This window comes from Vidua macroura, chromosome 28 (genome assembly GCF_024509145.1).
Source record: "Vidua macroura isolate BioBank_ID:100142 chromosome 28, ASM2450914v1, whole genome shotgun sequence".
In the NCBI taxonomy this organism is placed as follows: Eukaryota; Metazoa; Chordata; class Aves; order Passeriformes; family Viduidae; genus Vidua; species Vidua macroura.
This window is the reverse complement of record NC_071598.1, coordinates 2049359-2065626: the sequence shown is the minus strand read 5'-3', so window position 1 is coordinate 2065626 and position 16268 is coordinate 2049359. Positions and strand designations below refer to the sequence as shown.

The window sequence follows — 16268 nt, the reverse complement described above, 5'->3', positions numbered from 1 at the left end:
TAACTCTTGAGTCTGCACCTCTTTCTGAGCCCCAAAATACAAATTTAACTCTTGAGTCTGCACCTCTTTTCCAGCCCCAAAATACAAATTTAACTCTTGAGTCTGCACCTCTTTCCCAGCCCCATCCTGAGCTCCAAGGCAGGGCCAGCCTCAGGAGATCCCTGGATTCCAGCCTGGATTCTCCTGGGAATGGAGAGCCACAGGCAGATTCATCTGCTTGGAAACCTGACGTGTCCCAGTTATTTTTTTATCTTCATCTTTGCAAACGCCAGGAATACAAACAAACAATTCTGTTTTGTCTTCGGGGTGACCTGACCCACTTTGGGAGCAGCAGCCTCTGGTTTGAAGCCTCCATGAGGTGCTGCTGTTGGGATCAATCCTGAAAAATCACAGAAAACAGGAATTCCTGCTCTGCTACAAGCTCAGGGCAGGGATTAATGAACTTTTTAGCCCCCCAAAAAAGTGGTGGAGCCCATCAGAAGGAAACAATTTGACCGTGTGGGCAGAGCAGGATCATTCCCAGCTTTAACCACATTCCCTGAACTTTCTCACCACAGGGAGAGTCACCAGCAAAGAAAATTTGAGAGAATTGAGCCCTGCTGGTTCTCCAGGGGGTTATTCCAGCCCCAAACCATCCCCAAATGGGAAAAGGCAGTGCTGGAGCTCTCCCAGAGCCAGGCAGGGAGCTCCAGCCCCTCTGACTGTGCAGCTTTGAGGGAAAGGTGTGGACTCCGGAATGTGGCTGCTGCTGTTGGGATTGGTGCTGGAAAATCATGGAAAACAGAAATTCCCGCTCTGCTACAAGCTCAGGGCAGGGATTAATGGGGTTTTTTTGCCCCAAAAAGTGGTGGAGCCCATCAGAAGGAAACAATTTGACCGTGCAGGCAGAGCAGGATCATTCCCAGCTTTAACCACATTCCTGAACTTTCTCCTTTTTGCCTGAGTCACCGAGGGATCGGCTTCACAGCCGGGATTTTGTGTAACGTCACCACAGCGTCGCAGCAAAGAAATCAGAAAGAACCGAGCCCTGCTGGTTCTCCAGGGGATTATTCCAGCCCCAAACCATCCCAAGATGGGAAAAGGCAGCGCTGCAGCTCCAACCCCCTTGAGTTTAAGGTGTGACTCCCGGAATTTCCTTTCAGTGCTCACATAACCTGACCTAATTCCCCTCCCCGAGCAGGCGCAGGGAGAGGCAGAGCCCGCCGTGTGTAATTAAAGCTGCTTTGGGATTATTTCCTGCACCAAAGTTGTTGTTTTGTTGGGTTTTTTTGTTTTTTTGTTTTTTTTTTCCCCCCAACTCGCTTTTCTGGTTTGGAGCCCTGGGGGAACAATGGGAGGGCGCAGCTGGAGGTGATTTCGGGAGGAGCGGTGGCACGGGCAGAGGAGGCTGCGAGGAGCCCTCGGGGCTGGAGCTCCTGGGTTTGTCCTGGCTTTATTTCCAGCACTCAGCAAAATTAGAGCCAGAAAGGAGGGGAAAAACCTGGCTTGGGATGAAGGGAAGGGAAGGGAAGGGAAGGGAAGGGAAGGGAAGGGAAGGGAAGGGAAGGGAAGGGAAGGGAAGGGAAGGGAAGGGAAGGGAAGGGAAGGGAAGGGAAGGGAAGGGAAGGGAAGGAAGGGAAGGGAAGGGAAGGGAAGGGAAGGGAAGGGAAGGGAAGGGAAGGGAAGGGAAGGTCTCAGGGCACTTCCCCAGAGCCTAAAGGAGCTCCAGGAGAGCTGGAGAGGGACTTGGGACAAAGGATGGAGGGATGGGACACAGGGAATGGCTTCCCACTGCCAGAGGGATATTGGGAAGGAATTCCTGGCTGGGAGGGTTGAGGGGCTGGGATGGAATTCCCAGAGGAGCTGGGGCTGCCCCTGGATCCCTGGCAGTGCCCAAGGCCAGGCTGGAGCCCCCTGGGACACTGGGAGGTGTCAGGATTGGCTTTAAGCTCCTTCCAACCCAAACCATTCCAGGATCCTGCTCTGCCCTGACCCCTCGCATGGCCTCGGTCACATTTGGTTAATTCTGATGGGTTTCACCACTTCAGGGCAAATAAACGCGTTTAAAATGGGATTAAAAACAGTGAAGAGAAAAGGCTGGACTGAGGAGTCTGATGCACTCTGAGCCTTCTGGCAGAACACAAGCAGAGAAAAAAAATCCCCTTTATTCACCCCGAAGCCAGCACAGCTTCGGGAGCTCGGATGTTAAAAACGGGACCACACTCCCGGCACTAAAAGTGATTTCAGCATTTATTACAATAAAAAGAAAGGCCTAAAGCAAGGGGGCCCGGGCTGAGCAGGAGCGTTCCCCTCGAGGAGGTGCAGGGCTGGCTCTGGGTCTGCTGAGCAGCGACGTCCCCGATGGTCCAGGTGGAGCGGCACGGGTTCAGGGCGTCAGATGCCCCTTTTTATCCTGGTTTTTGTCCCTTTGGATTGGTTTCTGGTTGGATCCTTCATTTGCATGAAGCTTTAAGGCGCTCGATTGGCCCGTTCCAGTTCTGGCCAGGCTCGTTTCGCTTTACTTCGGTGTAATACGGTACATTGAGTACCGTATTTCCTGCAACCGCCGCTTCAAACCCCTTTACACTCTAATAACCAAACTAACAGAGCATGCTTAACAATTACCAGCTATTTCACAACACTCTCCAACCTATTTTTGACAGGGCCACTCCTCCAGCTTTGAAACGGGAACGTTTAAACGAACGAACGCAGAAATGCCGGGAGGAAAATCCCTCTGGGAGACCTTTCCAGCCTCATCCCCTCCTCCTCCGCAGCCCCGGCCGCTCCCCCCCGAGCAGCGCCAGCCCCGGCCGCTCCTATCGGCGCTGCCGGCCCCGCCGATAGCCGAGGGCGCGGCCGGCCCCGAGATAGGGACCCCCACCCACCCCACACCTTGAGGGGCACAGGAGTGACCTGGCCCTGTCCCAGGGGTGATTCCTCCTTGGGGAAATGCCACTTCCCAAACGCTGCTCCTCCATCCCGGTGTTCCCCAGCACGGATTTGGCCCCGGCTTCTCCCAAATTGCGCCGAGGGGGATTTGGATGCTTGGAAAACTCTTCCTGCCGCGCTCCAAGGCGGGATTCCCGCAGGATTCCAGCCGGCGGGAAGGTTTAGTGCCTCTGAATGGAATCATTCCCAACATCCCGCAGGTTTCCCCTGAATCCCAAATCGGGCTTTTCCCTCCCGTCCCTGGGAGCGCGGGCAGCTTCCGTGCCGTGCCACCCGCAGGGCTGCAGCAGCTCCTCTGCACGCCTCCCTTTCCCGGTATTTCTGACCCCATCCCGGTATTTCTGACCCCTATCCCGGTATTTCTGACCCCCATCCGGTATTTCTGACCCCATCCCTGTATTTCTGACCCCATCCCGTTATTTCTGACCCCATCCCGGTATTTCTGATCCCATCCCGGTATTTCTGACCCCTACCCCGGTATTTCTCATCCCCATCCCGTTATTTCTGACCCCATCCCGGTATTTCTGACCCCTATCCCGGTATTTCTGACCCCTATCCCGGTATTTCTGACCCCATCCCGGTATTTCTGACCCCATCCCGGTATTTCTGATCCCATCCCGGTATTTCTGACCCCTATCCCGGTATTTCTGACCCCATCCCGTTACTTCTGACCCCATCCCGGTATTTCTGACCCCATCCCGTTATTTCTGACCCCATCCCGTTATTTCTGACCCCTATGCCGGTATTTCTCATCCCATCCCGGTATTTCTGACCCCTATCCCGGTATTTCTGACCCCATCCCGGTATTTCTGACCCCATCCCGGTATTTCTCATCCCATCCCGGTATTTCTGACCCCTATCCCGGTATTTCTGACCCCATCCCGGTATTTCTCATCCCCATCCCGGTATTTCTGACCCCTATCCCGGTATTTCTCATCCCCATCCCGGTATTTCTGACCCCTATCCCGGTATTTCTGACCCCCATCCCGGTATTTCTGACCCCATCCCGGTATTTCTGACCCCATCCCGGTATTTCTGACCCCTATCCGGTATTTCTGACCCCATCCCGGTATTTCTGATCCCATCCCGGTATTTCTGACCCCTATCCCGGTATTTCTCATCCCCATCCCGGTATTTCTGACCCCTATCCCGGTATTTCTGACCCCATCCCGGTATTTCTCATCCCCATCCCGGTATTTCTCACCCCCATCCCGGTATTTCTGACCCCATCCCGTTATTTCTGACCCCATCCCGGTATTTCTGACCTCCATCCCGGTATTTCTGACCTCCATCCCGGTATTTCTGACCCCATCCCTGTATTTCTGATCCCCAGCCCGGTATTTCTGACCCCATCCCGGTATTTCTGACCTCCATCCCGGTATTTCTCATCCCCAGCCCGGTATTTCTGACCTCATCCCGGTATTTCTGACCCCCCACCCCGGTATTTCTCATCCCCATCCCGGTATTTCTCACCCCTATCCCGGTATTTCTGACCCCGATCCCGGTATTTCTGACCCCTATCCCGGTATTTCTGACCTCCATCCCTGTATTTCTGACCCCTATCCCGGTATTTCTGACCCCATCCCGGTATTTCTGACCCCAGCCCGGTATTTCTGACCCCTATCCCGGTATTTCTGACCCCTATCCCGTTATTTCTGACCCCATCCCGGTATTTCTCACCCCCATCCCGGTATTTCTGACCCCATCCCGGTATTTCTGACCCCATCCCGGTATTTCTCATCCCCATCCCGTTATTTCTGACCCCCATCCCGGTATTTCTGACCCCATCCCGGTATTTCTGACCCTCAGCCGCGCCTGGGCAGCGCTCGCTGGGGACAGACAAACCTCTGCCTTATTCCTTCCCTTTCTTTCCCTTTCCCTTTTTCCTTTTCCTTTCCTTACTCCTTTTCTTTTTCCTTTCCTTATTCCATTCCCCGTTCCCTTCTCTTTTCCCCTTTCCTTTTTCCTTTCCCCTTCCCTTTTCTTTTCCTTATTCCTTTCCCCTTTCTTTCCTTATTCCTTTCCTTTTCCTTTCCTTATTCTGTTCCCTTTCCTTTTTCCTTCTCTTTTTCCTTTCCCCTTTCCTTATTCCTTTCCCCTTTCCTTCCTTATTCCTTTCCTTTTTCCTTCTCTTTTTCCTTTCCCCTTCCCTTGTTACTTTTATTTTTGCCTTTCCTTATTCCTTTCCCCTTCCCTTTATCCTTCTCCTTTTCCTTTCCCCTCTATTTTCTTTTCCTTATTCCTTTCCCTTTTCCTTATTCCTTTCCTTTTTCCTTTCCTTATTCCTTATTCTGTTCCCCTTTCCCTTCTCTTTTCAACTTTCCTTTCCCCTTCCATTTTTCCTTTCCTTTTTCCTTTTTCCTTTCCCTTTTCCTTTCCCTTTTTCCTTTCGTTTTTCCTTTCCTTTTTCCTTTTTCCTTTCCTTTTTCCTTTCCTTTTTCCTTTTTCCTTTCCTTTTTCCTTTCCTTTTTCCTTTCCCTTTTCCTTTCCCTTTTTCCTTTCCTTTTTCCTTTTTCCTTTCATTTTTCCTTTCCCTTTTCCTTTCCCTTTTTCCTTTCCTTTTTCCTTTTTCCTTTCCCTTTCCCTTTCCCTTTCCCTTTCCCTTTCCCTTTCCCTTTCCCTTTCCCTTTCCCTTTCCCTTTCCCTTTCCCTTTTTCCTTTTTCCTTTCCCTTTTCCCTTTTCCCTTTTTCCTTTTCCCTTTCTCCTTCCTCTTTCCTTATTCTTTCCCTCTTCCCTTATTCCTTTTTCCCTTCCCTCATTCCCTCCCCTCCCCTGGGATAATTTCCCAGCCCGAATCCCCTCCGGGGATGGATCCCACCCTGCAAATCCCGGACTTTATTCCCGTTATTTCCACCTCATCCTGCCCGGGAGAAACTTTCCCATTTCTCCACAGGGATCCAGGAGCGGTGCTGCCGCTCAGTGGCAAAACACAGGAAAATTCCCCTTTTCCCACGGAATTTCCTCCCCTTCCTTGTTTTCTTAAAATAAAATTAATATATTTATTCTTTATATCGTAAATATTGAGATATTTATCAGAGCTGCCACAAGCCCTGGATATTTATAATCATATAATTCAAAATATCGGCAGAGAGATGGCTGTAAATTGAATTTATTCCGAAATATTGACACATTTATAGCTATAAATTTTAAATGTGTCGAAATATTGACACATTCATAGCTATGAATTGAACAGAGTTGAAAATATTGACACATGTATAAGTTTATTTCAAAATATTGACACATTTATAGCTATACATTTATTTCAAAATACCGGCACATTTATAGCTATAAATTCAATATATTTCAAGATATTGACACATTTATAAGTATAAATTTTATATATTTCAAAATACTGTCATATTTATAGCTATAAATTCAATATATTTCAAAATATAGTCACGTTTTTAGCTATAAATTTTATATATTTCAAAATATTGACACAGTAATAGCTATAAATTTGTTATATTTCTCAATTTTGGCATTTTTATAGCCGTAAATTCCTATTTCTATAGGAAAAAACCCGGTGTTTTTATAGCGATTTTTGGCTGGTTTTAGCGCCCGGCTCCTCCTGGCCACGCCCCCTCCGCCGTGACCACGCCCCCAGGACCACGCCCCCGGGGAATCCCTTCTCGGGCCCGCCGTGACGTCAGCGCGCTCTGCGTCACGTCCGGCGGCGCACCCGGAAGTGGCGTGGGGTCGGTTGCCATGGGGCGGCCCGGGAGGTGAAGTTGGGGGGCAGAGAGTGGGGGGGAAACACCGGGAATGGGAACGGGAATGGGAACGGGAATGGGAATGGGACCGGGAATGGGATCGGGAATGGGAATGGGGCCGGGAATGGGAACGGGACCGGGAATGGGAATGGGGCCGGGACCGGGAATGGGATCGGGAATGGGAATGGGAACGGGAATGGGATCGGGACCGGGAATGGGAACGGGATCGGGAATGGGGCCGGGAATGGGAACGGGAATGGGATCGGGATCGGGAATGGGAACGGGAACGGGAATGGGATCGGGAATGGGAACGGGAATGGGAACGGGAATGGGGCCGGGAATGGGATCGGGACCGGGAATGGGAATGGGGCCAGGAATGGGACCGGGAATGGGACCAGGACCGGGAATGGGACCAGGATCGGGAATGGGACCGGGAATGGCATCGCCGGGGGGCCGCGGGGTTTGGGGGGAGCCGAGCCGGGCCCTGCGGGATGGTGGCGGTGGGGACGGGCGGGGGGCCTGGACCGGCTCGTTCCGCTCCGCGTCCCTTCCCCGTCCCTGCTCCATCCCGTTCCTCCATCCCATTCCCTCCATCCCGTTCCTTCATCCCTTTCCCTCATCCCGTTCCTTCATCCCGTTCCTCCATCCCGTTCCTCCATCCCATTCCCTCCATCCCGTTCCTCCATCCCGTTCCTCCATCCCAGTCCCTCCATCCCAGTCCCTCCATCCCGTTCCTTCATCCCATTCCCTCCATCCCGTTCCTTCATCCCGTTCCTCCATCCCGTTCCTTCATCCCGTTCTCTCATCCTGTTCCCTCCATCCCGCTCCTCCATCCCTTTCCGTCATCCCGCTGTTCTCTCATCCCGATCTCCCATCCCATTCCCCCATCCCGCTGTTCCCCCGCCCATCCGGGTGCTGTTTCCCCGTCCATCCCGGTGTTCCTCCGTCCCGCTGTTCCCCTGTCTATCCCGGTGTTTCCCGTCCATCCCGGTGTTGTTCCCCCATCCCGCTGTTCCCCCATCCCGGTGTTGTTCCCCCGCCCATCCCGGTGTTGTTCCCCCGTCCATCCCGGTGTTGTTCCCCCGTCCATCCCGCTGTTCCCCCGTCCATCCCGGTGTTGTTCCCCCGTCCATCCCGGTGTTGTTCCCCCGTCCATCCCGCTGTTCCCCCGTCCATCCCGGTGTTGTTCCCCCGTCCATCCCGCTGTTCCCCCGTCCATCCCGGTGTTGTTCCCCCGTCCATCCCGGTGTTGTTCCCCCGTCCATCCCGGTGTTTCCCGCCCATCCCGGTGTTGTTCCCCCGTCCATCCCGGTGTTGTTTCCCCGTCCATCCCGGTGTTGTTCCCCCGTCCATCCCGGTGTTGTTTCCCCGTCCATCCCGGTGTTGTTCCCCCGTCCATCCCGGTGTTGTTCCCCCGTCCATCCCGGTGTTGTTTCCCCGTCCATCCCGGTGTTGTTCCCCCGTCCATCCCGGTGTTGTTTCCCCGTCCATCCCGGTGTTGTTCCCCCGCCCATCCCGGTGTTGTTTCCCCGTCCATCCCGGTGTTGTTCCCCCGCCTATCCCGCTGTTCCCCCGCCCATCCCGGTGCGCGCTGCTGGCAGCCGGGGCGGGCTCTTCCCTCAGGCCGGGGCGGAAGGAGGGGCGGCCCCGGCTGCGTCCTGAGGCGCAATTCCAGCGTTTCCTTGTTTCTGTTGGAATTTTGCTGGTGTTTGATCCGGGCAGGGCTCCCAGAATCCCGGGGTGCTTTGGGTGGGAAGGACCTGAAATCCCTGAAATTCCACCCCCAGCACCTCCCCGTGTCCCGGGCTGCTCCAGCCTGGCCTCGGGCACTGCCAGGGATCCGGGGCAGCCCCAGCTCACTGGGAATTCCATCCCAGCCCCTCCCCACCGTGCCCGAGGTGATTCAGTGCTTCCATCCCCTCTGAATTCCCGTTTTCCTTTGGATTCCTGCACTCCTCACCCGGGAAAGCCCCAGCGGTGCTGAGGGAAGGGAAGGGAAGGGAAGGGAAGGGAAGGGAAGGGAAGGGAAGGGAAGGGAAGGGAAGGGAAGGGAAGGGAAGGGAAGGGAAGGGAAGGGAAGGGAAGGGAAGGGAAGGGAAGGGAAGGGAAGGGAAGGGAAGGGAAGGGAAGGGAAGGGTCTCATCCCAGGCTGTTCCTCGGGGATCTCCCCGTGCTCTGCAGGGATTCAGCTCCTTCGGTTTTCCCTCAGGAGCAGAGCAGGGATGGCTCAGGGGAGCTCGGATGTCCCTGGGCCCTCCGAGGTCACCGGCTGAGGCTGCACAGCTCCTGCTGCTGCCCCGATCCCAAAATGGGCAGGTGAGGATCCCAGAGGAACTGTGGGACAAACGGGAAAGGCTTTGGTGGGAAGGATGGGGAACCCAATCAGGAATTCCAGCATGGGAATGGTGTCCCGAGTCCTCTCAATCCAGAGCAGAATCCTGGAATGGCTTGGAAGGGGCCTTAAGGATCATCGCACCCCTGCCATGGCAGGGACACCTCCCACTGTGCCAGGGGGCTCCAGCCTGGCCCTGGGCACTGCCAGGGATCCAGGGGCAGCCCCAGCTCCTCTGGGAATTCCAACCCAGCCCCTCCCCACCCTCATTCCTTCCCAATATCCCACCCAAATCTCCCATTTCCCAGTGGAAGCCATTCCCTGTGTCCTGTCCCTCCATGCCTTGTCCCCAGCCCCTCTCCAGCTCTCCTGGAGCCCCTTCAGGCCCTGGGGAACTGCCCTGAGGTCTCCCCAGATTTCTCCAGGATCATCCCCAGATTTCCATTCCCTGAATCCCAAGCCAGGCTTTTCCCTCCTTCCTGGCTCTAATTTTCCTGAGACTGTGAAGGAAAGCCAGGAGATAGAAAGGAGCTCCAGCCCCAAACCCAGCAAATCCCATGGGATCCTTCCATCCTCCTCAGCCCAGGCCCCTCCCAGGGATGGGGCAGGAGTGGGGAATTCCATCCCATCCCCTCCCCACCCTCCAGGGAGGAATTTTTCCTGCGTTTAGCACCAAATCCATCACTCAATCCGCTGGGTTTCTCCCTTGGGATTCCAGGCTCAGCATCTCCTGCCTGCTCCCGGCCTCGTGGCACTTCAGCCTCTCTCCCGTGGGGTGTCCCCGGGTCCTGAACGCGTCCCTGCGGCAGCTGCTGCTGCTGGGGGCGGCGGCGGCGGCGCTGCTGCTCTGCTCACTGCTGCTGCTCCGCAAGCACCGGGACAGCGGGAGGTTCCACAGGTGAGAGAGCACGGAATTCCATGGGAAACAGGGAATGGGGAATGCTCTGCTCACTGCTGCTGCTCCGCAAGCACCGGGACAGCGGGAGGTTCCACAGGTGAGAGAGCACGGAATTCCATGGGAAACAGGGAATGGAGGAAAGAATTCCATGGGAAACAGGGAATGGAGGAAAGAATTCCATGGGAAACAGGGAATGGGGAATGCTCTGCTCACTGCTGCTGCTCCTCAAGCACCGGGACAGCGGGAGGTTCCACAGGTGAGAGGAGAAGGAATTCCATGGGAAACAGGGAATGGAGGAAAGAATTCCATGGGAAACAGGGAATGGAGGCTGGGGAAAAGGAGGAAAGATTCCCATGGGAAACAGGGAATGGAGGCTGGGGGAAAGGGGAAATGCTGCTCTGCTCCTGATCCATGGGAAGCACTGAGCCTGGGATGGGAGATTCCACAGGTGAGAGGGAGGGAATTCCATGGGAAACACGGAAATGGAACTCTGGGAGGAAAGGGGAAAATGGAACTCTGGAGGAAATGGAACTCTGGGGGAAGGAGGAAAAGATTTCCATGAAAAAGAGAGAAATGGAGCTCTGGGGGGGAAAGGGAAAAGAATTCCATGGAAAAGGCGGAAATAGAGCTCTGAGGGGAAAAAGGGAAAAGAATTCCATGGAAAAGAGGGAATTAGAGCTTGGGGGAAAGGGGAAACACGCTCAGGTTGTTGGTGGTACAGGAAGTAGCTTTTCCCATCAATCTTTACTAAAAGAAAACATTTCCTGCTGTTTTTAGGGAGCTTTTCAGGTGTTTATATTTTATGTCTCTGTAGGAGCTGTAGGGGTGAAAATTCTCCATAATAAAAAATTTTTGGGAATTGCTTTTACCATTTGCTGTGGGAATTCGATCCTTGAGATTGGCCCTTCCCTCGGAATTTCCTGTGAAATAGGGGCAGGAAGGGCTTCCTTCTGCCAGAGGGCAGGGCTAGGTGGGATGCTGGGATGGAATTCCCAGAGGAGCTGGGGCTGCCCCTGGATCCCTGGCAGTGCCCAAGGCCAGCTTGGAGCAACCTTGGACACTGGGAGGGGTCCCTGAGAGCGGCACTGGATGGGATTTAAAATCCCACCCAACTCATCCCAAAATTCCCTGAAAACCACCCAATTTTGAATGGGATTTTGACCAGTAACACCCGTAGGGAGCCGAATTCCCTGCAGCAATTCCCATTTTTTTCCCCAGATACCTGGCCAGGGTGACAGACACAGAGGCCACGGACACCAGGAACCCGAACCTGAACTACGGGATCGTGGTGGACTGCGGCAGCAGCGGCTCCAGGGTGTTCGTGTACTGCTGGCCCCGGCACAACGGCAACCCCAAGGACCTGCTGGACATCCAGCAGATGAGGGACAGCTCCAGGAAGCCTGTGGTGATGAAAATCAAACCAGGTACTGCCAAAAACATGGGAATTCTCACAGATTTCCTCTCCTAACTGTGATTCCTGTACTCCAGAGTGTCTGGATAAAGGGTATTTCAACCTTGAGAGAATGGAAGAGCTCCAGGTCTCTTTGGGATTGGTTTGCAGGAGTTTAAGTCTGGAATGGGGCAGGAGGGAGAGGTTTGTCCATTGGAAAGCAGTGGTAACTGGTTGTGATGAAAATCAAACCAAGTACTGGGGAAAACCTGGAATTTCTCCATGATTTCCTCTCCTAACTTTGCTTCCTGCCCTCCAAAGGATATTTCCAGGTGGGACAGCTCCAGGTTTCTTTGGGATTGGTTTGCAGGAGTTTAAGTCTGGAGTGGGGCAGGAGGGAGAGGTTTGTCCATGGATAAGGCAGGTGCTGTCCCCACGACCTGCTGGACATCCAGCAGATGAGGGACAGCTCCAGGAAAACTGTGGTGATGAAAATCAAACCAGGTACTGCCAAAAACATGGAATTTCTCACAGCTTTCCTCTCCTAACTTCGCTTCCTGCACTCCGGAGTATCTGGATAAAGGATATTTCAGCCTTGAGAGTGTGGAAGTTTTCTTTGGATTTGGTTTGCAGGAATTTAAGTCTGGAATGGGGCAGGAGGGAGAGGATTTTCCACTGGAAATCAGTGGTAACTCATTGTGATGAAAATCAAACCAGGTACTGGCAAAAACCTGGAATTGCTCCATGATTTCCTCTCCTAACTTTGCTTCCTGCCCTCCAAAGGATATTTCCAGGTGGGACAGCTCCAGGTCTCTTTGCGATTGGTTTGCAGGAGTTTAAGTCTGGAGTGGGGCAGGAGGGAGAGGTTTGTCCATGGATAAGGCAGGTGCTGTCCCCACGACCTGCTGGACATCCAGCAGATGAGGGACAGCTCCAGGAAACCTGTGGTGATGAAAATCAAACCAGGTACTGCCAAAACCATGGGAATTCTCACAGCTTTCCTCTCCTAACTGTGATTCCTGCACTCCAGAGTGTCTGGATAAAGGATATTTCAACCTTGAGAGAATGGAAGAGCTCCAGGTCTCTTTGGGATTGGTTTGCAGGAGTTTAAGTCTGGAATGGGGCAGGAGGGAGAGGATTTTCCACTGGAAATCAGTGGTAACTGGTTGTGATGAAAATCAAACCAGGTACTGGGAAAAACCTGGAATTGCTCCAGGCTTTCCTCTCCTAACTCTGCTTCCTGCACTGCAAAGTGTCTGGATAAAGGATATTTCCAGGTGGGACAGCTCCAGGTTTCTTTGGGATTGGTTTGCAGGAATTTAAGTCTGGAATGGGGCAGGAGGGAGAGGATTTTCCACTGGAAATCAGTGGTAACTCGTTGTGATGAAAATCAAACCAGGTACTGCCAAAACCATGGGAATTCTCACAGCTTTCCTCTCCTAACTGTGCTTCCTGCACTCCAGAGTATCTGGATGAGGGATATTTCAACCTTGAGAGTGTGGAAGAGCTCCAGGTTTCTTTGGAGTTGGTTTGCAGGAATTTTTAAGTCTGGAATGGGGCAGGAGGGAGAGGATTTTCCATGGGACAGCAACACGAAAAGGTGGTGATGAAAGTCAAAACAGTTACTGGGAAAAACATGGAATTTCTGCAGGCTCCTAACTTTGCTTCCTGCACTCCAGAGTATCTGGATAAAGGACATTTCAACCTTGAGAGCATGGAAGAGCTCCAGGTTTCTTTGGGATTGGTTTGCAGGAGTTTAAGTCTGGAATGGGGTAGGAGGGAGAGGATTTTCCACTGGAAATCAGTGGTAGATCGTTGTGATGAAAATCAAACCAGGTACTGGGAAAACATGGAATTTCTGCAGGCTTTCCTCTCCTAACTGTGATTCCTGCACTGCAGAGTATCTGGATAAGGGATATTTCAACCTTGAGAGTGTGGAAGAGCTCCAGGTTTCTTTAGAGTTGGTTTGCAGGAGTTTTAGTCTGGAAAGGGGCAGGAGGGAGAGGATTTTCCACTGGACAGCAGCAGGAAAAGGTGGTGATGAAAATCAAACCAGGTACTGGCAAAAACATGGGATTTGTCCAAGATTTCCTCTCCTAACTTTGCTTCCTGCCCTCTAAGAGATATTTCCAGCATGGAACAGCTCCAGGTTTCTTTGGGATTGGTTTGCAAGGAATTTCTAAATCTGGAATGGGGCAGGAGGGAGAGGATTTTCCATGGGACAGCATCAGGAAAAAGTGGTGATGAAAATCAAACCAGGTACTGGGAAAACGTGGAATTTCTCCATGCTTTTCTCTCCTAACTTTGCTTTCTGCCCTCTAAAGAATATTTCCAGGTGGAAGAACTCCAGGTTTCTTTGGGATTGGTTTGCAGGGAGTTTAAAATAAGGTATATAAGGAAATATAGGAGAATAAGGAAAAAATAAGGAAAAGAAGGAAAAAAAGGATGAAGGTGACACCTGAGCATCCTTTCAACCTTAGATAAAACTTGTGTTGATGTGATAATTTTTATATAATTTATAGAGAATTATTGATAATAGTTGGCTGAAATGACTTCACAGGAACACAATTATTTCTTCATTAAATACAGAGAATGAAGTTAAATGATAACAGCACCAGCCCCTGCCTTATCCATGGACAATCCTCTCCCTCCTGCCCCATTCCGGACTTAAACTCCCTGCAAAACTATCCCAAAACACCTGGAATTCTTCCACCTGGAAAAAATCCTTTATCCAGCCACTTTGGAGTGCAGGAAGTTGGGAGAGGAAATCACTGAGAAATTCCATGTTTTCCAGTATGTGGTTTGATTTTCATCACCACTTTTTCCTGCTGCTGTCCAGTGGAAAATCCTCTCCCTCCTGCCCCATTCCAGACTTAAAAATTCCCTGCAAACCAACCCCAAAGAAACCTGGAGCTGTTCCGCGCTCTCAAGGTTGAAATATCCTTTATCCAGACACTCTGGAGTGCACAAAGTGAAGTTAGGAGAGGAAATCTTGGACAAATCCCATATTTTTGGCAGTACCTGGTTTGATTTTCATCACCACCTTTTCCTGTTGCTGTCCCATGGAAAATCCTCTCCGTCCTGCCCCATTCCAGACTTAAAAATTCCCTGCAAACCAACCCCAAAGAAACCTGGGAATATCCTTTATCCAGCCCCTTTGGAGTGCAGGAAGCAAAGTTGGGAGAGGAAATCATGGAGAAATTCCATGTTTTCCATTATGTGGTTTGATTTTCATCACCACCTTTTCCTGCTGCTCTCCCCTGGAAAATCCTCTCCCTCCTGCCCCATTCCAGACTTAAAAATTCCTTGCAAACCAATCCCAAAGAAACCTGGAGCTGTTCCACGCTCTCAAGGTTGAAATATCCTTTATCCAGACACTCTGGAGTGCACGAAGCGAAGTTAGGAGAGGAAATCTTGGACAAATCCCATATTTTTGGCAGTACCTGGTTTGATTTTCATCACCACCTTTTCCTGCTGCTGTCCAGTGGAAAATCCTCTCCCTCCTGCCCCATTCCAGACTTAAAAATTCCTGCAGACCAACCCCAAAGAAACCTGGAAAAAATCCTTTATCCAGCCACTTTGGAGTGCAGGAAGTTGGGAGAGGAAATCACTGAGAAATTCCATGTTTTCCAGTATGTGGTTTGATTTTCATCACCACCTTTTCCTGTTGCTCTCCCCTGGAAAATCCTCTCCCTCCTGCCCCATTCCAGACTTAAAAATTCCCTGCAAACCAACCCCAAAGAAACCTGGAGCTGTTCCGCGCTCTCAAGGTTGAAATATCCTTTATCCAGACACTCTGGAGTGCACAAAGTGAAGTTAGGAGAGGAAATCTTGGACAAATCCCATATTTTTGGCAGTACCTGGTTTGATTTTCATCACCACCTTTTCCTGCTGCTGTCCAGTGGAAAATCCTCTCCGTCCTGCCCTGTTCCAGACTTAAAAATTCCCTGCAAACCAACCCCAAAGAAACCTGGGAATATCCTTTATCCAACCCCTTTGGAATGCAGGAAGCAAAGTTGGGAGAAGAAATCATGGAGAAATTCCATGTTTTCCATTATGTGGTTTGATTTTCATCACCACCTTTTCCTGTTGCTGTCCCATGGAAAATCCTCTCCCTCCTGCCCCATTCCAGACTTAAAAATTCCCTGCAAACCAACCCCAAAGAAACCTGGGAATATCCTTTATCCAGCCCCTTTGGAATGCAGGGATCACCTTAGGAGAGAAAAGCACCATCAAAAACCAGAATTCCATCATTTTTACAGCTGATTTCCCACTTCCCTTCATTCCTCTGCTCAGCATTTTCCAGGGAACGCTGCAGCTGGAGCTGCTCCTCTCCCACTTTTCTGTTTTCCCAGGGATTTCGGAGTTTGCCAGCTCTCCTGACAAGGTCAGTGATTACATCTCACCCCTGCTGAGCTTCGCTGCCGAGCACGTGCCCCGCTCCAAGCACAAGGAGACTCCTCTCTACATCCTGTGCACTGCAGGCATGAGGATCCTGCCCGAGAGGTGATGCCCTGCTTGATTTTATTTTTTTTTTTGGGAATTCCAGCTGAATCCCAGCTCTTTTTTCAGCCTTTTCTTGTGGAATTTTGCAGCCAGCAGAAAGCCATCCTGGAGGATCTGCTCACGGACATCCCCGTGCACTTTGATTTCCTCTTCTCTGACTCCCACGCTGAGGTGATTTCTGGCAAGCAGGAAGGTAATATTTGGGATTTCCAAGGGATTATGCAGGAAGGTAATATTTGGGATTTCCAAGGGATTATGCAGGAAGGTAATATTTGGGATTTCCAAGGGATTATTTGGGGTGGATTTAATTGGTTTTTTCAAATCTTGATTTGCTTGAGAGCCTTTATTGCTCAGCAGAGGAATCTTCTTTGTTCCTTTGGAGTGTGGGGATGGTGGGAACTCCTGATGGGCCAAATCTTTGCTGATTATCCCTGAAAATTTAATGGGATTGGATCTGGGAAATATTCAGGATTTCCAAGGGAAGATTTGGGGTGGTTCTGTTG

At 51.5% G+C, this 16268-nt stretch overlaps 1 protein-coding gene across 1 annotated transcript in view; it reads left to right on the top strand.

The window, feature by feature from the left end:
• Positions 1-6589: 6589 nt before the first annotated feature.
• The window catches only part of ENTPD4 (ectonucleoside triphosphate diphosphohydrolase 4), a 28605-nt gene continuing 18926 nt past the window's right edge, over positions 6590-16268 (top strand). The window contains exons 1-6 of the mRNA XM_054000653.1: positions 6590-6651; positions 8849-8955; positions 9690-9869; positions 11088-11293; positions 15615-15765; positions 15855-15958. Of these exons, the coding sequence (XP_053856628.1) occupies positions 8948-8955; positions 9690-9869; positions 11088-11293; positions 15615-15765; positions 15855-15958 (649 nt within the window). The 5' untranslated portion in view covers positions 6590-6651; positions 8849-8947. The remainder of the gene's footprint in view (positions 6652-8848; positions 8956-9689; positions 9870-11087; positions 11294-15614; positions 15766-15854; positions 15959-16268) is intronic.